Here is a 27,614-nt window from a genome sequence, read left to right as displayed (position 1 = left end):
TCATGTGTATCACTGTGTGTGTGTATGTGAGAGAGAGAGAGTCTGTGTGTGTGAGTGTGTGTGTGTGAGAGAGAGAGAGTTTGTTTTTTGGACCAGCCATAGTTGAGATTTAAGAGATTGCGGAGTATAAAAATTAATACTGATAGTTGCTGAGTTCTTTTTACCTATTTATTGACTAAAAAGAAACTTTGCCTTCATCTTTACCCATCTCTACATCTAACAGCATGTCTGTACTTCTCTATTGAGTTGGGGGTCAGGAGAGAGAGAGCGAGCACATTCAGCATCTTCACTCATTTGGTCCCAGCCTTCTCTGAGGTACTTGATGACTTTGCTAGCTCTCTGTCACATCACTGGTGACAAGGTTACTTGTGATAGCTCCCTTATGCAGAAGGCAGGCAGGCAGACAGTCACAGATCCAAAACTGTATTAAAAACACGGCTTCATCCAGTGCAGTTGTGGATTCTCATGTTTTCCTTTCAGTGTGAGGGAAATCGCTGATCATGTAGACTGGTTATTGGTTGAAAATCACATGACTCTGATTTGGAACCAGATGTTTTTGGATTGAAGGAGCAGTCGTTTCCATGGCCGTTTTGTGTATTAGTGGTAATAACCTTTTGTTGACATTGCCTGACAAAGAAATATGATCTGTAGTGGAAACTCCAGAAGATGTATTAGCACAGAGTAGACCCTCAGTATTTTCATTAGCTAGTCCCTCGTTTGTTCTAGAATGAAAATTGTGAATAGAATTTGTTGCTTTTACTTCATAGAAGGGCAAGGGTTTTGAAACAGACTACATGTTGTCCTCTTTAATCAGAGATGTTATACTGTCAAAAGCCTTGGAGTTTTTTCTTTCCATAAACTGTAAATTCATGTTTTCTCTGTTACTGAACAAATGGGTTTTTTGAATTCTGACCTTTAAGACTTATGAGCTAATGAATACATTATTTAAAAGTGGTATTTAGTAAGTGAGGATGAGTGTCAGTAGAAGACAGTGTTTAATGTTTGGTGTGATTCTCTACATGTCCTGTTGCTTTCATTCTAAGCATTATTGATTTTAGGATACATCTTCAATTTAGTAATAGCTTTTGGAGAATAAAGAAACATTAATCAATTACAAGATAAACTTGGACTTTAAAAATGAGTAAAAAATTGCAGAAATGTGACAGCATAAATGTCACCTACCTAAAAAATGCAATTAAGTCCCTTAACTAGAAAATAAACTTTATTTTTCAGTTTTGCTTCTTGAGCACTTTCATATTATGGGTTTTCCATATTTTCTATTCTAACTTTAATGAAGTCATATGGTCTTTAATCCTAAAAAGCAAGTTTACTTATAATCTTAGGAGAACAGTCTAGTTACTTTGAAAAAAAAAAAATAGGGAAGTTTGTTGTAGAAATAGTTTTCAAACTAAAGCTAGTTGAAGCCAGTGGCTTTTTGATGCAACACTGTTTTAAATTGGCTCTGCCCACAGGGAGTTACATCATGGCCAACAGAAACTATTGCCATTTACTAAGGCAACTAATCTGTAATGAGTTGGGTGAAGGCTTGAATTGTTTCCATCCTCCTTGATGGAGTGGAAATGACAGAGGCAAAAGCCACTTGCAGAATTGCCAGAATATTCAATAAAGAATTGCTGTGCAGCTCTTTTGCTGGTGGATAGAACCTTGTATAGAAGAATTACATCTACCTTTCTGACAGGTTTTCTTAAAAAATATGTATCATTTCATTGAATAGTGTTAGAGATTACTGTATTTCATCAATTTCAAAATGCACATTCTCTCCCACATTTTTATATTTTCAAAATCAGGGATATTCTTTACAAATGATGGCAGCTCACAATTGACTGGGTGGCAGTTATGATATAGTTGTCATCTGCCTGTATTCCAGTGAGCTTGGTCATAGCTGTCTGTATTGTTGTCACTTCAGTTGAATCGTGTGCACTTTTGGTATTATATCACTTGAGTTCAGTTGCCATTAACATGTCTTCAGAAGGAGTACCCTGTGACTTGACATTGAAAAATAATGTACATAAAGTGGTGTGAAAACCGAAGCAGGGCACAATTTAGATATGAAGAAAGCAAATATTCATTAGTGAAGAAATGACTGCAGTTCCTCAGTGGTTTTTTTTTTTTGGCAAAGCCATAATGAAGTGCTTTACCATGTCTACAAAAGGAAAGTACCTAGTTGAAGAGGCTCTGGTATGCTTTTGTTACCAAAATCCCTGCTAAAGAATTGACTGCCACACACCAAGCAAGTCCAGCATTAAAACTTGCAAAAAAGGGCATCAGACACTTGGAAGAATTTCTCTGAGGTATTCATAAGAAATGCTGTCTATATTCCCAACATTCTTGATCACAGAAGAATTAGTCACACAGAAGTGTGATTGGATTTGAAGTAATTCAGAAATGTAAACTGCTTCAGGAATTTTTCAACTAATTCTTTTTTTTAAAAAAAAAGTGTAAGAATAATATATAATGAAAGTCTATGCCCAAAGTCAGAAAGTTCTTTCAGTTTAGTATAGTGTAAAAATTTTAAGTGATGAGAAAACATTTTGCCAACTTAATTGGTAATGGTTTTATTTTCAGTGGTGGATCTTATCAGATTATTGATTCAGTGACTTGCTAATTCGTTATTGAAACTGTATTCTTGATATAATTATTGTAGGTGCCTAATGGATAAGAACTTCGTTAGGATTGGGAAATGGTTTGTCCGACCCTATGAAAAAGATGAAAAGCCAGTCAACAAAAGGTGAGTCTTTGCATTGCTTTCAGTTTATTGGTTTCTTTTGCTTGACCGCAGCTATCTTTGCAGAAGAGATGAACGGAGGAAGCAGCTTTTATTTACTTTCCAATAATGTTAATAGTTTAGATGTTTGAAACAGATTCCTGGATCACATTTTATTAAATACTCTATTACTGAGTTTTTGTGGAATATTAAATTTGGCTAGAAAAATTATCGATAACCCATGTCTGAGTTCCTTATAGTCACACTCTTTGGAATTGAATTACTCTATTTTGTTATTCTCATTATTCTAATTTATCTTTCTTCCTTAAAGTGTTATGTGGCATAACTTTACATCAGTAGTCAAGTGAATTCAAATGGTGACAGTTTTTATAAAATTATTTGATGCCCTTAAAAGTTGGTCAACACATCCTTGACAGTTGTCACACCAGGACTGGGAATTACTTATCTAAACAGTCCTAAACTTTTAACCATCACTTATTATATGCAAGGCAGTCTTTGATACTAAACAAACATGGAATTTTAGATCAATCAAGCCAGAGTCAAAATCCAAAACCATCAAAATCTAATATTTATCTCACTTTCCTTTGAACACAGTGTGAATTTAATTGGAAGTTGGTGATTATTTCATTTTTGTAGAACTGAAGACACAGTCTTGATTCTGTTTTACTATCTATGAACTTGTCGTAAGCTAAGGGTACCAGCTAGTGGCTGTAGACAGAAGCTCTTGAAGCCTTATGTGGTAGGTTCAGTTGTTTGGTTAGTTGGCCAGAATTTCAGTTGGCTACTCTGCCTCATCTTCTGATAATACCAGCCTTCTCTCCAATGTGTGTGTCATAAAGCTTTGATTTAAATGGTTGTGGAATCTCCTTATTAACTAAACCTAATTTATGAAAATTGGGATTTTTCCAATCAGATAAATTAGGGACTGACTTTCTTTTTCTTTTTGCCAAATCATCATTAACTTCCTTGAAAATATTTCCTCCCTTTTTGTACACTTAGCATTTATTAAAAATTGTGTTTAAGTAGATAGTAGGTATTATGGGTATCAAAGTTTGCCTGAAAAGGATAATGATTTTTAGAAAAAAGGTACTAATGTGTCTGGGTGTGATTCTGTTTACAGATGCTTTGATTGATGGAGAGGAACTTTTTTTTCCTTTTATTTCTTACTGATTTCGTCTAACTGTTCATGGACATAATTCATCTTAGCATTTTCTTGAAATTTATAGAGGACTTAAATTTCCTGCTGGTTAAAGTTTGGAGTTTTACTGTTGGCGAGTCTGAATGGTGATGCACGGTTTTGCTCTAGTGCAGGGCTCTCCTTTGCAGTCCTTAATGAGCCTTTCCATGCTCAGTGTGCATTCTCACAGCTGGTCTCTGATGGATTCACTGAGCCAGTCCTGAAAGTTTTAACCAAAAGGTACAGATATTTGTCTGATGATTTGTGAGGAATTTTTGGATGAAGAGGAAATGTAGAAATAGGAGTAGCTATTGTAGCTAAATGAAGAAATAGGAGTCATTGAAAGAGTAGCAATTACTATTTTAGTGTCAAAAATAATCTTTAACAGTCAGATGTACTTCTTTTATAGCTTGTATATCTTTACACTTTATTTAGATACTCAAGAGTCTTCCTAACTTTAGCAAACCAGATATAAATAAGGCATGTAATATGTTTGGATATTTGATTTTGTGTACCTGAGAGGCTATTGATTTCTGTGCAGTGTAATTATTTTATTATTTTTAAGACTTAATAGTTGTGGTTGAATCTTGTGCAGCTTTTCTTGTAGAAATATTGATACTTTTAGAAAAGCTATTGTGGAAGGTGTACATTTTAAAGCAGAGATTCTATTAAAAAATTTGGCATATGCTATAATAAAACTTTCTTAAGAGTTTTTTTTCACTCTTATTCTCTGAGTGGAAAATAGAGTATCTTGTTGGATGGTAACTAGGATCTCAGTGCTTAAGTCATTTTGGGTGGATAGGTTAGTGCTATGGGGAGGTCATTTAGGATTAGAAGAGTTGGTATCACATCCTATGCCTCTTTTTACAAGTTTTATTTGCTTTTATAAAAGTTGTTTAGTTTTTCTGAGTTGAACTTCTATTTTTGCTGTTATTGAATTGATAATGGTATCTTACAGGATTATTGTGAAGATTAAATGAGTTAATTTACATGACTAGTTTATAATTTAGTTGAGAAACAAGAACAAATTAATCTTCTTTAAGCTTCTTGTTCTTTTTCTTTCTTTTTTTTCTTTAGTACATACTAGTTTAGTACCAATGGAGAGGAAAATTTGCTGCAAATGCTAAATGCATTGTATGTACAAATTAATATTTTTAGGAATTCTCTAATTTGATATCATTAGACCCAAATAAAAAGAACATACTGTAAACAATAATATTCTAAATATAAAGTAAACTGATACTAGCATATAGATACTTTTGATCAGTAGATCAAAACACCACTTAGCACACTGCATATTTTAAGTAAGCTAAAATAACTCTAATAGTGGCGACAAAAGAATATATTGATGACTAGGTTTCACCAGTTCGATTAATAATATATTATTTTTTGAGCTATCATTTCTCTCTGTATTGATAGTAAAAGTAAGTCATTTGCTAAAAGACTCTGAAATTAGAGTTCTCAAAGTTTGATATGAGATGATGTTCAGGATAATTAAAGAAAAATTATATATGTGTATAAATTTACACACACAGATTTGACCAGACAGGTCTAGGAAGATAAAAGAAATTTATATCAGTTTTTGATTTTGCTCTAGTAGTGTATCTCTTGTTACTCATTCTTGGAAATATAATTAGTAGGAAAGAGAACTTGGCTTTGTCCTAAAAAGTTGTGACAGCTAACATCAAACAAATAAAATTTCTGGTTTCTAAGGTAAGTTGAACTTGAAAAAGCCTTAGCTTCCAGAATATTCTTAAGAACAAACCAGTAAAAAAATGTTCTTTTGAAATAACGAAAAAATTATTCTAGTGGTGGAGGTTCTTTCTATTGGAAAGGTGTCTATTTTCTAACTTAGTCTAGTTTCAGCCCACATTTGACTGCCATAGAATTTGAAGTTTATATTCCTTAGTCTTTGAATGCCATTTTTAACAGAATAATTGATTGTCCCCAATAGCAATTTGGCTCTTTGATCTTTCCTGGTATCAGATATATGGTAGCTGAGTTAACACAAATACAAACTTGCCAGTGCATTTTTTGAATTAATTTGCCATCTCTTCCTCATGGGCAAACCTGCCCTGCTCTTGGGTGATGCTCCAAATAGCCTCACATGTTTTCAAATATTTTAATTACTTTTATGTATGCTGTTAACAGATGCACGTGCACATACACAATTGGAAGTGTGTTACTTTGAGTGCTTTTGTGTCGTCTCATCTGGATATTTTCTTGACTCTTAAGCCTGGGATTATTTCTTTAACTTCCTTTTTATGTTCTTATATTACCTAATGTGCAAGAGATGCACTTGTCCTTTGATTTTAGTAGCAAAAAGCAATTTCTGTGTAACAGGATGGAATATTTTGAGGTACCAGTATTCTTTAGTGCTTTAAAACTTTCCTTCCTTCTCTTTCCTCACCCTCCCCTGTCTCTTCACCTCTTCTTGTTTTCCTTTCCATCTTCCTCTTGCCTGTACTTTCCTTATATTATAGCCCCAGTCATCTATGTTTCCCTCTTGAGATGCAGAGATAAAAATTCAGGGAAAGGGAGATCTCACTAGAGGGTAAGCAGATATTTAAACAGTCACTTCATTGTGAAAAGTAACGAGAATCTCTTACTGGTGTCCAGAAAAATAAGGCCATTAGTGATAGCCTTGTAATTTTCCTTATAAATTTACTTTGCACGTGTGTGGTGTCTTTAAGAATTTATGATGGGAAATTCATAAAGTAATGGGACAATTTGGATGTATGAATCATACATAATAATTTTACCATATTTTCTAATTGCTTTTGGTGGATCTATAAAATATGTAGTCATTTTCTGCTAGTTTATCTGATGGAAGATATATCAGAAGGTACTATGTATTATGTCTCTTGAATTTGAGAATTGTGTGAAAAGTGAGAAGATGAGGTTAGAGTCCTGGGGAGCATCTGCATTTACAGGATGGGTAGAGAAAAGGGATACATAAAGGAGACTAGGGAAGGTCAGTGAGAAAGGAGACAGACCCAGAAGGATTGGTATCACCAGAGCCATGAATTTTTAAAGTGTCAAGATTAATCAGCTGTCTCTACCAGTGAGGACATATAAAATACATTCTAAAAGGTAGTTATGCGGTCATGATGGACATGACATGAGCAGTTTCACTGAAGTGAATTTTAGGTTGTGGTAGTCTAAGTTATAAATGGGAGTTGAAATGAAGATAGGAATGTAGACTTCTTGCTATATTTTGTCACAGGTATCTGCAAAGTGGTAAACTGTTGGACCTATTACTAGGAAAGGAGGAGACATTTAATAAGAGCTTCTGATGAGTCTTAGTGATACTGTCTATCCTTCTTAAAAGTATCTTTCATATACCAGGCACTCTGCTTTGTACTTTCACAGACATTATGCTTAGAGTGTTAAATTGAAAGACTGGCTCAACCAGAAGTAGCTTGTTTACTCTTTAAAAATTACTTTCCTTTTTTTCTTAATAACCAAAAGGCAATCATCAATGTTAGTTTTTGGGTTTTGTCCTATTAGTAGTCTAAAAAGTACACAATAAAAACTTATATCCTGAATATCAGTAATGGATTTTTACAGTTTAAATATATACTGTCCAGTTTCAAAATGGATTTTAAACACCCTACAGTAAGAGATGTGTTGTGCTAGGTTGCTTCAGTCGTGACCCACTCTTTGCAACCCATGGACCATAGCCGCCAGGCTCCTCTGTCCATGGGATTCTCCAGGCAAGAATACTGGAATGTGGGTTGCCATGCCCTTCTCCAAGGGATCTTCCTGACTCAGGGATTGAACCCAAGTCTCCTGCATTGCAGGTGGATTCTTCCTAAAAAATGTACCTATGTATCTGTATACATATAGATACATAGTTTAACATATATATATATACACTGAAGAGGTTTTGTGAATAGCATTGTTTTAATTGCTGCTAGAGGACTGAAACTAAGCTGGAAACAGAGCTATCCTTGATCACTGCTCCGTCCAGAAATATGGATGGTCTCCCATTAGTTATCTGACCTTGTGGGACTTACTGAATCCCTGTGGACTTTAGTTTTAGCATTTATTATTTCTAAAATGTTTCCAGGGAAATTGTAGAATCTGGGCAAGTCCTCAGTGTACACATATGAATATATATCTTTTCTGCCTTCTTTGTCTACCACCATGAACATGTTGTTTTCATTGTGTTTTTGTTTTGGCTGTAAGCAGAAAGTAACTCCTTTATTTACCAATTCAAGGGATTTGATTACTGTTCCAAAGGGTCTGTGGAGAAGGAAATGGCAACCCACTCCAGTATTCTTGCCTGGAGAATCCCAGGGATAGGCGAGCCTGGTGGGCTTCCGTCTATGGGGTCGCACAGAGTCGGACACGACTGAAGCGACTTAGCAGCAGCAGCAGCCAAAGGGTCTGAAAGTTTTCAAGAATGTGTCTAGAGAAAGGGATTGTGTTAGTTTCAGTAATAATGTTCATAATGAGATTAGGAAGAGGGAGGAAGAAATTTTAGGTACCAGTGGGATTTATAAGTAGATGGTTTACTTCTTTGATGTATTTGGACTGTTAGAGGACATAGGGCATTATAAAAATAAAGCTTTTATTAAGTGTGGTTCTTCAAAGGTATTACATTTCTATCTGAGAACCTGACAGAATGTGACAGTGTACTTCTCATGTAGGGTTTCATTGATAGTTGTGTAAGTTTGAGGTATTATGACAATATTTATGGCTAAAGCATATGCAAGCTGTGAGTGCTAAGATGAAATCTTAAATTATGTAACTGAAGCTTCCTCTTTGTTGTAATGTTCAGATCTGGTCTGTTGTTACAGTCTTCTGCCTGTCTGGATCTTCTGACTTCAAACTGCTCATGTTTCTAATACCTTGTGTATCTTTCTGTTTGACTACTCTTGGTGAAGCGCTCTCCCATGTAAGACCATAATGTGGTGTCAGTGTTTAGGGTGTTACCCGAATTTTATCTGGCATTCCTGTTCCCCAGAAAAAGCCTTTTGTCCAGATAGAGTTGCCCTTCACAGTTCCTAGTAGCATGGTCTCAACTCCTTTTCTCTTTTGTTCCTGTTCTCCCCCCACCCTGCCACCCCCCCTTCTGTCTTCTCTGGCAACTCAAGTTAACTTGGATCTCTCTTCTTTGAGCTGCTCCCCTGAGGCAACTTTTCTAGATGGTGTTTTCCTGACATTTTACCTCAGTATTTATCAATAGTATGTTTTTACTATTCTTGGAGTGTGTGTGTGTGTGTGTGTGTGTTTTATTTAAAAAAATTTATTTTTCTCTTGAATTTGTACTAAGATGAGAATTCATTAAAAAATTAGGTCTTAAAATTGATTTAATGTAAAACAAAATATCAAGTTTTTAGGATTACATTCCCATTTTAAACTATTATCTTTTATAAATGGGTTAAAACCTTTCTTTTTTATAATTGTCAGTTTTGCTTGCGTCTTTTCTCAGTATTATTTACTGGTTTGTTCATGTTGCAGGTTTGAGCAGTTGGGCTCTCTTTATGATGGTTACTTTAGTGTACGTATTTCCTAAGTAGAAAGCAAACTTTACCCTGTTGGACTTTGCCACCCATTGCTGGCCTGTGAATTGCAATTCTGCTAGTGGAAACAGACTTAACATGTTTTGAGTTCTTAACAGACCTCATAGAAAAAAGGAGGCTTTTCTAGTTGGTTGCACACAGAAGAGCCTAGAAAGAACATTGTTGGGGAACATTTGAAGGATTATTATGTACCACTGAAATTGACCCAGTGTTGTTTGCTGAGTTTATCTGGTACTGAAAATGTAAGAAAACAAAGGAATATCTCAGTATGTATAATTGAAGACAGTTGATTGAAGTATTTCTCTGTTAGGTGAATTGTTTAAAAAAAAAAACAAGACTGTAGAAGGTGCGTTTCACTGAAGGAGAAAATTGGACTGTTAGCTGGAGAATTTTGAGCTTTGTCTCAGTGGACTTTAAAGTATTACATCAATTTCAGTGTAAGCATGCCACCTCCTCTCCTTTGTTTCTTATTTATAATTTCAAGATCTAAAACTTAAGCTTTGTATCAGTGTATGGTTCACATCCCTGAAATGACCGCTTTCTTCTCCTAATGGTTTGTTGAATCCTTGACTATTTCTAGGCTTTGATTTCAATTAGAGTTTTTTAGGAAAGAAATATGACATTGTGATAGCCGTTAAATACCCAGTGTGTGGAAATAGAAAAAACGGGATTATATGCTTTTACTTTCTAACTTTATCTCCATAGCCTTTCCTTTACCTGGTCTCTAAAAACTTACATTACTGGTTTGAGACACATGATTATGTGCAAGTGCTAAATCAAACATGTACTTTCTTGCATTAACCTTGATCATTTTGTGCCTGCTTTGTAGGTTCAAAAAGACAAATTACTAATAATGACACTAATAAAGGACCCTAATAATGGCAAGGCCTCCCTTTACCCCAGCCCTTAAAATATATGCCGTTACAAAGACCCAGGAAAGACTCAATAAAATACTTGCTAAGTACATTTCAAACCAGAGAATGCTTCAGTCGAAGTATATTACGGTTACATTTGATTCTGTTTGAAGCACAATACAGGGTATGTTCTGTAGCTGCTGTGGAACAAAGCATTCTGTATTTGTGCTTTGATTTATTGTAAACTAAGCATCCCAAGTTTCAGAGCTCTTTTAATTCCTCTGAGTATATATATCATGGAGAAGAAGCCTTCAGTTGGGCCATCGGCACATTGTATACCTGATCTCTTTTAAGGATTCATATAGTGCTCCTGTAACTCCTTTGAACACGTCAGATATTTTCAGAAGCAGCTGAAGTCGCTGAGCCGACAGGTTGGAGCTGATGTGAGGATGACGTCAGACAGGATGAGGCAGCTGAATAGGGACCAGTCATCCTGACCTACCATGTAAGGATTCAGAATCATCAGTATTGAGTTCAGGAATTAGAACTTCATGTACATGTGATTTTTTTCCAGGAATTGGATGCACACATATATACATTATTACAAGTGTTACTGATGGGCCTGCATCTACCATCCAATAGATTGCTCCTTTGGACATAACTGACAGAAGTTTACGACTGTGTTATGACTCCTGGTTATGCTATTAGTGTACATAGTCAAAATGATCCACTTACTATATCCTGTGTTTCTGTTCCTATTTTTTTTCCCCTAAACTCTGAGTAGGAATAATAATAAGGATATATTGATGTCTATATATAGGTTGTTTTGGGGATTAAGTGGGAGATAATTAATATGAATGAATGGATGACTCAACAGGTTATTTAAAACCTATTTCATAAGTTTCCTATATTCTCATAGCACTCTATATACTATTCACTGTATTATGAATGAAACCTTTCAGCTTTTCAAAATTAAATGATCATAATTCAGGAATAGCATTGTGTATCATTTTATTTTTCCATTTTCAGATTATTTAAGATTGTTTGTATACATCAGAAGGCTTCCCTGGTAGCTCAGATGGTAAAGAATCCACATGCAATATGGGAGACGTGGGTTTGATCCCTGGGTTGGGAAGATCCCTTGGAGAAGGGCATGGCAACCCACTCCAGTATTCTTGCCTGGAGAACACCCATGGACAGAGGAGCCTGGTGGGCTACAGTCTGTGGGGTTGCAAAGAGTCGGACACTACTGAGGACTAAGCACATATACATCAAAGTTGTATTATTTATATAAACTGTGAATTAAAAGTAGATACTTCCCGAATTTTCCTCTTGCTTGAATAGGCATCTGTCAGACCTTCTAGAAACATATTTGTGCACTTGATTTTCACTTAGCTTTTTTCCCTGTTGTTCCTCATAAGGGTGCCAGAAAGGGGACAGTTGTTTTCTATTCTTTTTCCTTCTTAAACACATTTTATCACTTATGTAGCTTGAAGTGAAAAGAATGATCTAGATAAGAATATTTGACATGGAATGAAGAATGATAGGTAAAATTTGGACTCTCCTGCAAATATAAAATGAATAAATGCCATATATTTTAATCAACTCATTAATTAGTGAAAGAACAAGTAACATGTGAAAACCAATTCAGAGATCATTTGAGTAGCTAGCATTTTCTAGAAAATTAATTGGTATATACGCACCTACAACGTAGTAGCTGTTTGAACAAATAATGCACATAAATTGAAAAAATAAATTTTTTTTCTTACCTCGAATTGCTTATAAATAGGACACTTGTGTCTGTTGAGCACCATGCAGCTTCCCAGACCTTGGAATCAGGTTGGCTGTCACTGCTCTTATTTCCTGTCCCTACTGATCTGACTTTATTGCAGAAAATGCAGTATGGTGTAATATTGAGACTGTAGACTGCCTTGAGCTAGTGGTTTGTGTAGAGTCCAACAGATGTCACTTTATTCCCCTGGCCCTGCCAGTCTAAAATATCCCGCCACATCCATGTGAATTTGCCACAGCATTCTGAGGTGTTGGGTACACAGTTGAGGAACTGAGACACTAGATAATCCTTGGATGGGCATTTTCCTGATACGGTATTGTAAGGACAACCTGTCTTCCATTGACCTTATTTCAGAGTTTTGAATAAATTTCTTTAAAAAGTACCCCAAGGAACTCCTAATGCGAATTGTCAAATTTTCTTTCAAAAACAACCTGCAGAATGGTGGTGGTGCCATTGATTTTCCTGGTACTGTCCATGGTTAATAAACTACTCCGTGTTTATCCTCGGTCCCTGTCCAGTGTATAGTCTTTTCTAGTAGGCCAGTTAATCATGGCGCTGTGATACACTTGAGCTATAGTATAGCAGTTTCTTGAACTTTTTGGCTTCAAAACACCTGTGAACGTTATTGAGCACCCAGTAGAGCTTTTGTTTATTGGGTTATACTTTTCAGTATTTAAAGAATTAAAACTGAGAAAAGTTAAAATGTTTATAACTTTAAAAAATAACAGTAACAAGCCCACTATATGTTAACACAAATAACTCTTTCTTTTTTAAACTAAAATAACACTTTTTAGAAGATGAAAATATTTAGTTAGAAGAGTGGCACTGTTTTTGTGAGTCTCTTTAAAGTCTGGCTTAAGGGAAAACAGCTGTATTCTTGTGTCTGCTTCTGCTTATAGTCTGTTGTGACATAAAACACTGTGTAGTCTCTGGAAAACTCCATTGTGCACTTGGAGAAAATCAGAGTGAAAACGATAATGTCTCATGTTATTTTGAAAGTAGTTTTGACCTGCTGCCTGCTTAGCATTCCTGCACTTTAAAAAAATTTCAACAAAGATGTGGTTTGTCTGCATTTGATTCTTAGGCCGGGGCAGGTAAACTTTTCCTGCACATAGTAAATATTTTCAGCTTTGCAGGGCATATGGTTTCTGTCAAAACTAGTCACATCCCACACTGTGCTGGAAAAGCAGCCGTAGACAATATGTAAGCAAATAGGCAATAGACTGTTCCAGTAAAACTTTATTTACAAAAAATAGGTAACCATGAAGTGGAGCAGGACCTAATGCTCCATCCCACTCATGTCCCCAGCTTGCCTTTTGTCTGTGGAAAATTTATCCAAACAATAAATTTAATCCAAGAAGTGAGAAAAGGGAGAAACAAAGGAAAATCATCAAAGGAGACCTAGTGAGCAAAGTCAAGGACCTCAGGGGTTATAGATAATATTCTGTGAAGTTTACATGATGACCAGACTGTAGTCAAGACATAAGCTACCCTAATTCCAAGAAATGGCCTCAAAGAAACCAATTTCAAGATGACTGTGAGAGCTGATGGTGCTGTTTCTACATGTTGCCCCCCTTGCTCTGTCTGTAAAAGCTCTTGCCCACTGATTGTCAGTGGTGGGGAGTCAGCCGTTGGACAGGAGTCTGCTCTCCTGCTGATTGCCAGCCTCTGAAATAAAGCAAACTCTTCTTTTTCACCAACTGGCCTCTTTATTGACTTTCAAGAGGCAAGCAGCTGAACCCCCACTCTCAGTTACAATGGGATGGAGTTGGCCCTGGTACCTAACTTTGCAGACCTGCCCTTAAAAGGAAATTTGCCATCCAGATAGGCTAAAGTGATCAGCTGAGAAGCCACATAGCTAGAAAGTCTAGGATTCAGGTCTACGCATTTCTAGTTTTCACAACAATTATTGTTCCCCAGTTTTTCATGCTGACTTCACTAGTAAGTTTAATGATTACACCTTTAATGTAGGAGTAATCATTGATTATAAATCAATTTTTTGAGGTAAATATTTATCTAATTACAAGGTTAATATAGGGGCTAGAATTTAGAATCTCCATGGATACCCAAGAGATGATTATGTATATGTCTTTATAATAATAAGTCTCATGCACAGCACAGCATTTTAATTCTCATGTTAATTCACTAAAACGTACATATCTGACAGTGTTTTCTCTTTAACCGAAAAGCTGTTTTATCCTATTTAAATTATTACGTAGAATGGGAAATAAATGTATATAGTATAAAATTTAAACAGCACAAAATTACACAGGTGAAAAAGTCTCCTCCACTTACTGCCCAATCAGTTTTTCTCCTAGTGTTAAATCATGTTGAACCTGGAAAAACATGAAAATGTTGGTTGTTCAGTTGTGTGACTCTTTGTAACCCCATGAACTGTAGCCCACCAGGTTTCTCTGTCCGTGGAATTCTCCAGGCAAGAATACTGGAGTGGGTTGCCATTCCCTTCTCCAGGGGATCAAACCCTGGTCTCCTGCATTGCAGACAGATTCTTTACCGTTGAGCCACCAGGGAAGCCCCCAGTTTCTCTTTATCTTTCCAGAGATTAGTTTATGCAGATACACAATGTGTGTGTTTATTTCCCTTTTCTGTACACAGAGTATATACCACATGGTGCACATGTCCTACCCATTGTTCCATTGCTTTATTTTACTTTATAGTGATGATGTATTGAAGATCAATCCAAGTATGTACATATGGGACTCTATAGGAAGTTTACTAGTTTCAGAATTTGTTTACTTTGTTATCTGTGTTCTGTGAATAGCTTTTCTAAAAGTTTTTTGTTGTTGTTTTGGTTTTTTTTTAAAAAATGGTTTTGTTTTGGTATTTGGCCTACATGAATAAAATAACTTGACAAAGTCCTTCCAAAGATCTTAGTATTGTCAGGAAGGTAAGATATAAACACTTAAAGCAGTTAGAGATAAGACACTATATATAATTAGTGTCTTGGTTTGTGAAATATTAAGCACTAAAGGGGAAAATTGTAAGATATTGATGTGAGTTCTAGTGGAGAGAAAAAATTCATGAAATTAACTGTATTTTGTCATATCTGAGGTTTGGGTGACTTGGAATAGAATCATGGAGAGGAAAATAGCAAGGAGACATATCCCAGTGGTGTCTCAAGGAAAGATTTGGCGTCTCGAGAGGAAGGTGCAGTGGAAGATAGGAAGAGATAATTTCTAATAGGAGACCTCAAGTGTTCTTGACAGTTACATAGAAGTTCTTTTACGGTATTTCTCTGTTGTAGGCCCAAGATGTAGGAAAGATGATAAATTGCTTTGCAGGATCTGTGTATCACTGAATCTATGTGCTTGTACTAAGAAACTGTCTAGGTGTTCATTTTTGGTGGAGAGCTGAGCCACAAATGAATTTTGCCTGTAGACACTATTCTTTCCTTAAGCCACAATGATAGATTTGGGATTTTTATTTATTTTGGTGAATGAATGTGGGCAAAGAACATGTTCTTTGAAAGAGCATAACATCAAGATAGCAAGTTTAAAACCATGACAAATTTCTACATTAATGAAGCTTTGATTACTTGTAATAGTTCATGAGTATAGATAGAGACTTAAACACTATTTTAGTAGTGTCTGAATAATTAGAGTAGTTGTTTGTTAGAATTTAAGAATTGCAAAAGAGCCACCAGTAAACATTGTCCTGAGAATTAAAGATCTTAAGACAGGAATACCAAGCTTCTTTTGATAGCTCAGTCCAAACTGGCCACTGAGTTATGGAGATTCATTTATAACTTTTCCCTCTTGCTCTTGACTCCTTGCTTCTGCAGATTTTATTAACATGGCCCAGGACTGTTTTTAATTAGTGCCTTTTGTATTGTCTTATTTTCTCTCTTGCCAAGGATTTTAGCATTTACCACCTTCAGGCTCTTACTGCTCATGATGAATTTTTTTTGAAGCTATCAATGTCTTACATTATTGCAATTGAGAGGCATCTAAGCCTTATTATAGCATTAACAGGGATTTCTTTATAGCACTCCCTGGTGCCACTTTGGCCTGTGTGGGTTTAATCAGTTGGCATCTACTTCAGACTTGAAGAGAAGGCATCAGCAGAAAGGCAGTCATGCTTCCCAGAGTGCACAGTATAGGCTTGGATGTGTTCTCACAGTCAAATTGAAATGGTAGAATAAAAAGCCAACCAAGATAGAGATATTCAGTAGCACAACTTCAAATTGGAAGGAAAGAGAGCTAATATTTGTAAGTTAGGAGTATTATTCATTGAGATGCTGTGCCAAATGTTGTACATAAATTATTTCCAGTCCTCACTACATACTTGGAACTTTGTATCATTTACCTTAGTTTTACAGATGAGAACGTGGAGACTTAGAGAATTTCAGTAACAGAGTTAAAAAGTGCCAGAGCTAAGAGCGCATTTTCCGGGAGAAGGGCAGGTCCTTTCTGCATCTTGCTTGCTAGGTCCTTGTGTCTTGTTACTGTGTCTCAGTGGTGAAGAACTCGCCTGCCAAGCAGGAGACACAGATTTGATCCCTGGGTCGGGAAGATCCCCTAGAGAAAGAAATGGCAGCCTCCTCCAGTATTCTTGCCTGGAGAATCCCGTGGACAGAGGATCCTAGTAGGCTATGGTCCATAGGGTCACACAGAGTCGGAGACAACTTAGTGACTAAACAACACCAACATTCCTCAGCCTGTGAGGAGTGGCGGTGAGGTGAGCGAGACTAGACTGCAACCAGGGCACAGCGGGATCCCTGTTCTCCCAGGGCTCTTGCCCATGGTTTCAGCAAACAAAGAATAAGTACTATTTTTCTCCAAAAAATGAAAAAAGTTAGAGAAAGATAAAAAGTAGAGGCTTAGTGTTAGGTGTGACATCGTAAAGAATGAACAAAAAACAAATGATTCGCTTTTTAGCTCCTGGGCTAACTGCAGACAATGGAAAACTATTTTGTGGAGAAGGGACACAAAGAAAAGACAGAGATGGCAGTGTTCAAGGTTTTGAAGGAGATTCCTAATCTTGCTTTCCTTTTACAGACCTTGCTTGCACTATAAAGCCCAAGTAGGACATTTAAATGCATATTTAGAAGGAAGAAAGAGTTTCCAGGCCTTGGGCATTGGTCCGGCACTTGGCCTAAGGGTCTAAGCTGCAAGCTGCTCCGTTGAGGGCTCCCTTGTGGTCCTCACCTGGTTTGCATCTTCCCCTAGCGCTGTCAAACTGGAAGTCTTTCTAGGTATCAGTTTGAATTCTTGGGTCAAAGGAATAGAGACCAGGGTACAGAGACGTGAGCTTCTATCTGTCTCTTGAAGCTTTGCCTAAATATTCGGTGACTGGTGCTTAATAGTAAATTTAAGAATACACTTTATTTGTGGCATTTAGCCAAATTTAGAATTTTGGAGAAGAAAATTGTTACCTTCCCCTCATTTATTCATTTATGTATTAGATGAGGTGTGAGAAAAAGCAGCATTCTTTCAAAGCTTAAAATTGAGCATAGGTTAAATGCTTAGGAAAACTTTAAGTTTTAATATTTAACAATATGTTTTATTCAAGAGATGTGAAATGGGGAAAAAGTACAATAAAGAGATGCATGTTAGTAGGAAGTTTTGAGAAAGCTGCCTGATAACCATCTAACCCTTGTATTGGTCACATGAAGCTGAGATGGACAATAAAATAACAAACTTTAGTTTTCTCTGGTAAGAGGGTAAATGTTAAGCTGCAAAGAATAATTTCATGCATTCGGATCCATCTTTAGGGAAATCAATAATTGGGTTAATATTTAGAGACAGAAAGTATGACCATCAGTCAATTAAGAACAAGACAATATCCTAACCCCAGCAGAGTTGTAATTTATGTGATTGATAATTTTTAAATTTAATTACTTTTCTGGCATATGTTTGGAAAACATTCTAATAAAACATTCAGGTCCAGGTCTGAGTATATATTTATTCACCTTTGTCAGTAATAGATTTTGGGTTTTCACCAAGTATATCTTTTATTCTTTCTTTTCTTTTCAGCAAATTAAACATTTTCAGAACTCTGTTAGATTTGGGGGGGGGGCTGTTAATTATTTTTATTATAGGGAAGTTAATTTGCACTCTATCTTACTTTTGTTTAGGTCCTGCTGTTCTTTCACTGTTTGATGGACACACTTAATGACTAAATGAGAGAAAAGTAACATAAGACCAGTTAATATAAAATTGAGTCCAGTGGGATAGTAACACACTGAGCAGTCTCATTCTTGTTTTCATAAGAAAGCTAGAATGTTGTAACTCAAATATATTTCCCAAGGTCACAGAGCTAGACAGAGGCAGACTAGTAATCTTTTCTCCCCGTCTGTAGTTCATTGTACTTTCTGCTATGTTACATAGCCTTGAATGATTTAAGTGCTCCTAAGTTTTTTAAAAATTGGAGGTTCAAAAAAATTATAAAAGTAATAAATGCTCTAGGAAAAATTAGATAGTTTAGAAGGCAACAAAAACCTCCCTCTTCAGCTGTTTTGCTCCCAGACTTGTAAGAGGTAGTCCCTGTGAATGGTCTCTTATGTATTCTTTCAGAATTTTATTCAGAAGACTCAAATATTGTATCTCTGTACTAGTAATTTTTCTTTAATCTACCATAAAATTAAGGAAAATTAAACACTTTCCATTTTAATCCAGTTTCCTAGTTTCCAAGTGTGGACTTTCAAACTACTTAATGCTGCTTTTTAATAAAAGAATCTGGTTTGTTATGTGACTGGAGTTGGAAGGACCTGTGAGGTAAGAAAGTCCCTTTAGCTTTTTAAACAAAAGGTTAAGTGATTTGCACAGAGCGCCACAGTGTTTAATTCCAGTAAGTGGTTCCAACCTTTAGATTTCTGTTCTTCCCACTGCCTCTCAATTCATTTTATAGGCTTAAAAGTTAACTGTGTATCATAAACAGGTGTATTTCATATGTGTTCTAAAGGAGTTGCTTTAAAAAATCCAATCCATCAACTACCCAGCACGTAACAGATACTTGAATATTTGGATTTAGATAAAGTAATTTTTCATTACAGTTCATTAAAAAAAGTGAGAGGGTTGTTATTGTTAAGAACTTTTCCATAGTAAATGTGTGTGATTTTAATTTTAGTTTCATTCTCCTCTCAGAAAATCAAGTTGTTTTTCTTCACACTCAAAAGCTATTGTGTTGGGTGGCTAGTCTTGACCACCTTTCCCAGCAGACAAGAATCTACTTGGGCCTCCTGCAATGTTTGGTCCACTCAAGTGCCAAATTTCCTATTAATCTGTTTCTTCCAGTTAAAGGGCAGTTTTAAAATTATGTTATGTTGCAAGATGGAACCAGGTTCCCACACATTTCAGATCAGATTACAGCTCTGGTCTGCATACTCAAGTGAGCTAATTTTATACGCCGATAGTCCCCCTTATACTGGGGGTGGGGTGAGGGGTATGGCTGGAAATTGGAGTATGAAGTTTGGGGCAGGGAGCTGATTGGAATTTAAGTGGTGGTGCTGCTGGTGGTGTAATGTTAGGGGACAGAGCATGGCCCATGTGAAATAATGCTTACTGGCCAAGATTTGGCAGGAATCATATCTACCAGTTACCTTGACATAGTGTAATATGAAATAGTGTGCAATCAGCCATGGATATGTAAACATATATGAAGTTTAAGGGAACTCTACAGTTTTATAAAATTCATTCATATGAAGAATCCTTGCCTTGTTTTATCACTGTATATGAAATATAACGAAAATATTCCTTGTGTTTAAACAAGTGCAGTTAAAAACAGGGCACTAAGGGTCATTAACAAAAGTATCTGCAGGATCGCAAGCCTGCTTATTCTTCAAATAGCAGATTAACAGCTTGCTTAGAAACCTATTTGAACATATAATAAAAACCAGTGCTAGCTTAATGTTAAATCAAATAAGATATAAAAGCTGAAAACTTAAAAGTTTAAGTTTCCTGAAATACAAGGAATTGCTTCCCAAAACTGATGTGAATGCTGATTTACCAGTGTTGGAGTGCCTTTAACTAATTGGATTTATTTGAGCCCACTGATTTGATTAACAGATTTAAAATGGCAAAAAAAAAAAAAAGATTATTTTAAACATTAAGACTTAATTATTACTAGTTTGGAGAATTGGAAGATACCTAAAGAGTCTCACTTGTCCTGTAAATTAGAGTAAGAAAAAAATCATATCAAATTAAGCCTTTATTATGGTAGAAAACCCAGAAAGATTGCGTAAGACTATCGTTCTGAGTATGGCAGGGAAAGGGCAGTTTACTTGAATATGTTTCAACACTACTTTCCTTGCCCTTTGCTAGCTGGTACAGGGCTTGGAATTTGAAGGCTAGCTTCTGAGGACTGTTGATGTTAGTATATTGAAAATGTAAATAGATGCCTTTTGAATAGGTATCAATCTGAATAGTATTGGCTCTACATGAAAGTTGTTTTTCGTAGGGTACCCCATTTAGAAGAACAAAAGTTACTTTTCTCTTCTAATTTGTTAGCATATCTGGAACCAAGCTGAAACATACTATGCTAGAGCAACACCAAATGAGTGACTTGGTATCATTTATATCGTGAAAGAGAATAAATTTTAATTCCATTTTTTGTCATTAATTAGTAATCACTTTCTCAACATGTGACTCGGATTTTATAGAAACTTGTTTAAATTGCTTTAAAAACCATTTTAGTTAGTTGGATTCAGTCAATCATGTCTGTTGACTGAACTTAATTTACATTAAGCATAAAGAGTGGAGAAAGCATTTATATAATTATAAAACAATTGTAAGTGGAGTTAATGTTTCTTACTCAATTGAAGAACATTTCTGTCTTGAAGCACCTTGACATTACTTTAGTTCATGAAATGTCATCTGTTTTCAGAATCGAAAGAAAGTATTATAGCTGTCATCTGAAAATTAAATATTTATCTCAAACTGTATATGATGATATTGAAGTACTAGTGATGTTTTCTTCTTCCTACCCTTGTATTTCTTGAGGGTTCCCCAATGGCTCAGCAGGTGAAGAATCTACCTGCAGTGCAAGAGACATAGGTTCGTTCCCTGGGTTGGGAAGATACCCTGGAGAAGGAAATGGCTACTCGCTATATAACCCACCACACACACACACACACACACACACACACACACACACACACACACACACACACACACACACACACACACACACACACACACACACACACACACACACACACACACACACACACACACACACACACACACACACACACACACACACACACACACACACACACTGTACACACCAAATATCAGCCGCTAGTTATTTGTAAGACTCATTTAACAATGTTATATAACCCACTATATATATATATATATATATATACACACACACACACACACATACACACACACACACACTGTACACACCAAATATCAGCCGCTAGTTATTTGTAAGACTCATTTAACAATGTTAAGAGAAAAACCCGGCTCTCAGTGGCAGGAGAGTGATTTCTAATACAGTTCACTGCTTTTTACATTCTTAGAGCAGTATTACTAATTTGTATTTTTAGAGATTTCTGTACTGTGTTTAAGTTTAATCTAGGAGTACTTGTGTATTTTATGTGTCATCTTAACACTGTGGCCCTCAGCCATCTTTGGACCTCTGGGGGACTGTGTGCTCTGTGCTAGGCCTTGCACTGTGTGCTTTTATCATCATTCTTACCATTATACTGGGTGCCGGGCAAGTGCTTTCAGTGTTTTGAGAGGCACTTACTTTAGTGTGGTACCTGAGTGTCGACTTTGAGGTCAGACTGCCTGGATTCAAACCCTAGGTTTCCCACTCACCAGTGGTGTGACCTTTGGTGAGTAAAGTTCCTTAATGTCTTTTTTTTTTCCAGTTTATCTGTAAAAGAAAGGTAATTGTTGTTCCTACACCACAGGATTGTTATGAAAATTAAATGAGTTAATACTTACAAAGTGCTTGGAAGTGTACCTGACATTTCTTTACTAGTCATTTAATCCTCATAATAACCTTTACAGAGAGGTGGTTATCTTACAGATGTGAAAAGTAAAGCTCAGCTCAGAGAGACTATGTGCTTTGCCTAAGGTCACACAACTAGTGATTGTGGCTCTGAGATTTAAATTCTGGGCTGTCCAGAAATGTGCGTTGGAATTACAAGTGCCTGTTTTATAATAGCCCTTGCATTTGGACACATCCCCTGGCAATGATTTTATCTAGTTTAGCCTTTAATGCATCCTGTCAAAAGTGACTGATGCTTATGCTATATAAAACTTGATGTAATTATAGTCAAGTATGCATGAAAAAATAATCAGGCCTGATTCTAATGGGTGAAAGGGCATATGGGGGATTGTATTACCTGTTTCTAAGTCATGAAAAAAGTAACAGTTGTTTAAATTTTATGATACTTAGTACCCATCAACTACTCTCCTATCCACCCACCCTCCCTAAAAAAAGTAATATGCATAGTTTAGAATAGAGTCAGCTGTATATGAATTTAATAAGTACTTGTTTGAGTGAAATAAAATTATTGGTAAGAGAAACATAATAAACTGAGAAAGGTGTGTATGTTAATATGGAAAAAACTTGAAACTGCTAATTCAAAATATAGACACTGAAGTCAAATGTGGGATGAAACATGCTCATTAAAAGTAAATACACCAGAAAAACTTATTTATCTTGGCTGTACTTTAAAATGAAGCTTTAAAAAAATCCTGTTGAACCAATAATAATTTATCTGTATTTTGGTGGTTACATTAATAATTTTTCAAAAAGTACTTGAAAGCCAGCAATACTAATAAAAAGAATAGCAACAGTCTGATCATGATAAATATATCAAGTATAATATCTAGGAAATACTGAAAATAAACACATTAATTAGACCCTTCTCTGTGCAAATGGTTAATAGATTAAAAAACAGCCATTTTTTATTAAACAAAGACTCAGTTTCATTCAGTCTTTACAATAATTTTGATAGCAAACTTTGCAAAAGAAGTGTTTTGTTCACCCATCCTATTTCTTAAAACACTCTTGCAACCCCATGGACTGCAGCCCGCCAGGGATCTCTCAGACCCAGGGATTGAACCTGCATCTCTTGAATTGCAAGCAGATCTTTATTGCTGAGCCACTAGGGAAGCCCCCAAATAAATGCAGATGGAAATAAATGGGAAGTATACATTCATATATATTAATGAAGCAAAAATAAAATGGACAAAACCAAGGCTGGTGATACTTAAGGGTTGCCTCCACACTTATTTACTGCAATGCTTTAAAAAAATGGTAATGAATCCAATCTTTCTAGATAGTGATATTGTACTGCAAAACAAGAACTGTAAAATTCATGTTATTCTTTCACCTAGTAATACCATTTCTGGCAAAAAGTATTATGGGAAAAATTTTTTTCATTGTTGTTTCTAGTTGTATTATTTATATTTGGCCAATAACTGGGACCTCTCCTGATTTTCAATAGCTCAGCAAAAATATTTGTTTGAATATGGATTTATATTTTCACTCACATTGAGATTTCTTATACTATTTAACATGTGCTTCTAAGTAATCAAGAATACCAAATGTGTATGATGCTTGCATTCATATAAAATAACTTATTAATAATGATAAAAGTCCTATACAGATCTTGCTGAATAGCAGTTTCTTTATCTGTAAATGAAGGTGTGAGACAGAATGATACCTGACACAGATTCTGTGAAGCCTGTGAACCAAGGACAGCAAGAGGTGATGGATTCTTAAAGTTATTTTTTGTGGCCAGGAAGTTCCCCCTCTCTCCCTCCATCCCTGCTTGATGGTATTTGACTTATACTTGGCTGTCTGATGACTAGTGAGTTAAGCACAGGGCCCAGTCTTTTGTTCAGGATTTCAGTAAGTCAGTGGATGATAGGTGGATAGAAGAATCAATGAATGATCCTGTTATAGTTTTTATTTCTTTAAAATTTCTCCTAGTTGTATTGAGATTTAATTGATATTAACTAGTTTTTATTTTTTGTAAAGCTGGTTAAATAAGAAACACATGCTATTCTTGCAATATTTTTACCCCCAGTGAGCCTCTTGTTCATGTAAAATACATAAATGGAATAATATCTTAGCACTTACTGGTTAAAGTAGTACTGTGTACTACTTTTCTAATCATTTTTTCAAAGATTATTTAATTCTGATACTAATCCTATTAGGTAATAACTACCCTTGGTTTATGGATGTAAAACCTAAGGTGCAGTAAGGTTAAGTAGCCCACTCAAAGTTGGACAGCTAGCAAGTTAAAGGGAGCTGGGCTTTGAGCCTGCCTTCATACTTCCTGCTCTCCCATATCTCTGCTCTTACCTCGGTGCCTTTGACTCTGGTGGATTCTGTGTTGAGACTGGGTAGCCAGAGCAAGAATTTGGGACAGGCAGGGTTTTACCACTGGATCAGGCAGTTCACCTGCTGGTTGGAAATGAGGAGCCCAGGCCAAAAGAAGAAAAAACTTGTCAGGACTTGAGGAGTGAAGGAAACCAGGCTAGATATCATCTTTCAGGAAAAAAAGACAAAGGCTAGGCTTGTTTTAAATGAGAGATGTGTTTGGCCAACAAGTCTTGGTTCCAAGTATCAGCTTTAATAGAGCTGTTCTGGATTCCTTTGGTGTTATTCATTTCTGCCACTAAGCTTCTGACTGTTAAGAGGTATGTACACTTGAGCTGTTGCGCTGGGAAGATGTCAGATCTTCAAATAAGGTAGACGCTCCATATCCTTTGGGCCTTGAGTTTTTCTCAGTCACTTTTGGAAGCAGCATCTTTATCATTCACATGGACCAGGTCATGAGTGCTGCGTTCTCTTGAGTACCTTGGCTCTTGTGTCCAGGTTTCCTTGTTACACCTAGAACTCTTTGGTTGTGAACTTCAAATTGAGGGCCTGTCTTTTCCCCCCTATATATTTTTATATCTTGGAAACGTATGATTTTTTTTTTTTAATGTGGGCCACCATGAGTACATAAAAGATGATGCCGTGCTAGCATATATATGGTTGTGCATAGCAGTGATAGGTATTGTTTTGTGTTAGAATCCTCACAATCCTAGAGAGGGCACAGACTGAGTATCCTTAAAATGTAACATTTAAGAGTTTGAATCCAAAGCACTAACATTCTGAAAAGCATATGTGCAAAGTCAATTCAAGTTTGTATGTAGAACTCAGATTTCTTACTCTGAGAAAAGCTATTGTCAGTCCTAAGGTAATAAACTAGAGATCTCTTCAAGAAAATTAGAGATACCAAGGGAACATTTCATGCAAAGATGGGCTCGATAAAGGACAGAAATGGTATGGACCTAACAGAAGCAGAAGATATTAAGAAGAGGTGGCAAGAATACACAGAAGAACTGTACAAAAAAGACCTTCATGACCCAGATAATCACGATGGTGTGATCACTCACCTAGAGCCAGACATCCTGGAATGTGAAGTCAAGTGGGCCTTAGAAAGCATCACTATAAACAAAGCTAGTGGAGGTGATGAAATTCCAGTTGAACTGTTTCAAATCCTGAAAGATGACGCTGTGAAAGGGCTGCACTCAATATGCCAGCAAATCTGGAAAACTCAGCAGTGGCCACAGGACTGGAAAAGGTCAGTTTTCGTTCCAATCCCAAAGAAAGGCAATGCCAAAGAATGCTCAAACTACCGCGCAATTGCACTCATCTCACATGCTAGTAAAGTAATGCTCAAAATTCTCCAAGCCAGGCTTCAGCAATACGTGAACCGTGAACTTCCAGATGCTCAAGCTGGTTTTAGAAAAGGCAGAGGAACCAGAGATCAAATTGCCAACAGCCGCTGGATCATCGAAAGAGCAAGAGAGTTCCAGAAAAACATCTATTTCTGCTTCATTAACTACGCCAAAGCCTTTGACTGTGTGGATCACAATAAACTGTGGAAAATTCTGAAAGAGATGGGAATACCAGACCATCTGACCTGCCTCCTGAGAAACCTGTATGCAGGTCAGGAAGCAACAGTTAGAACTGGACATGGAACAACAGACTGGTTCCCAATAGGAAAAGGAGTACGTCAAGGCTGTATATTGTCACCCTGCTTATTTAACTTCTATGCAGAGTACATCATGAGAAACGCTGGGGTGGAAGAAACACAGCTGGAATCAAGATTGCCAGGAGAAATATCAATAACCTCAGATATGCAGATGACACCACCCTTATGGCAGAAAGTGAGGAAGAACTAAAGAGCCTCTTGATGAAAGTGAAAGAGGAGAGTGAAAAAGTTGGCTTAAAGCTCAACGTTCAGAAAACTAAGATCATGGCATCTGGTCCCATCACTTCATGGGAAATAGATGGGGAAACAGTGGAAACAGTGGCAGACTTTATTTTTGGGGGCTCCAAAATCACTGCAGATGGTGACTGCAGCCATGAAATTAAAAGACGCTTACTCCTTGGAAGGAAGGTTATGGCCAACCTAGATAGCATATTTAAAAGCAGAGACATTACTTTGCCAGCAAAGGTCCGTCCAGTCAGGGCTATGGTTTTTCCAGTGGTCATGTATGGATGTGAGAATTGGACGGTGAAGAAAGCTGAGCGCCGCAGAATTGATGCTTTTGAACTGTGGTGTTGGAGAAGACTCTTGAGAGTCCCTTGGACTGCAAGGAGATCCAACCAGTCCATCCTAAAGGAGATCAGTCCTGGGTGTTCATTGGAAGGACTGATGTTGAAGCTGAAACTCCAATACTTTGGCCACCTCATGCGAAGAGTTGACTCATTGGAAAAGACCCTAATGCTGTGAAGGATTGGGGGCAGGAGGAGAAGGGGACGACAGAGGATGAGATGGTTGGATGGCATCACTAACTCAATGGACATGTGTTTGGGTAAACTCTGAGAGTTGGTGATGGACAGGGTGGCCTGGCGTGCTGCGATTCATGGGGTCGCAAAGAGTCGGACACGACTGAGCGACTGAACTGAAGGTAATAAACAGAGGCAGCAGGAGTCACGAAGCAGATTTATAGGCCAGTGTTTCTTGCTTACCACAAACATTGTCAGTATTTTGCCATCCACCTTTGGGTTTATGCCAAGGTGGAACTCTTTAGTTGACCATTTCGGAAATTCTAAACCATGTGTCAGGAGTTTATATTTGAGAATGTTAATGTTTGAAAAGTGGTCATCAGTAGAATATATTCTTTAGGGCAGATTATCAATACATTCTTCAGCTAGTATTTGTGTCAGAGGCACTTGTTAAGAAAACCAGCTCTTATTAAAATGAGCCTTGCTGTTTTGGGGAGATTCTTCTGGCTCTGTGTTGTCGAGCTGTGCTTTGCTGTTCCCATTACTGTTGTCAGTTGTCAGACACCTCTGCGGCCCAGAGCCCTCCTCAGTGCTAGAGTGACAGTGCATTTTGCCATCCAGAATCCGATGTTAAAATAAGGCAGTATGTGATTTTTGGTGCCGTCCCCTAATTTGGTTTTTCCTCAGATTTATAGGTAAAAATGGATTTTGATTTCAGGGTTTATCCCGTGAATATTATTTGTGTTAGAATGACATCTAAACATGGTCTTGGTGAATAAGACTGGTTTTTAAGTCA

General features: G+C 36.7%; 1 protein-coding gene across 4 annotated transcripts in view; it reads left to right on the top strand.

The window, feature by feature from the left end:
• The window catches only part of MED13L (mediator complex subunit 13L), a 284,123-nt gene that overhangs the window by 157,561 nt on the left and 98,948 nt on the right, over nt 1-27,614 (top strand). For 3 of the 4 annotated variants that reach the window (XM_081539697.1, XM_081539695.1, XM_081539694.1), the window contains one exon: nt 2,666-2,749. In XM_081539697.1, the coding sequence (XP_081395823.1) occupies nt 2,666-2,749 (84 nt within the window). Of the gene's footprint in view, nt 1-389; nt 604-2,665; nt 2,750-27,614 lie in introns of those variants that run through there. The other variant, XM_081539696.1, reaches the window with a different exon arrangement.

The sequence above is a fragment of the Giraffa tippelskirchi genome, chromosome 11 (genome assembly GCF_054371585.1).
Source record: "Giraffa tippelskirchi isolate mGirTip1 chromosome 11, T2T-mGirTip1v1.2.pri, whole genome shotgun sequence".
NCBI lineage: Eukaryota > Metazoa > Chordata > Mammalia > Artiodactyla > Giraffidae > Giraffa > Giraffa tippelskirchi.
Note: the sequence above shows the minus strand (reverse complement) of the source record. Positions and strands in the feature narration are given on the sequence as shown.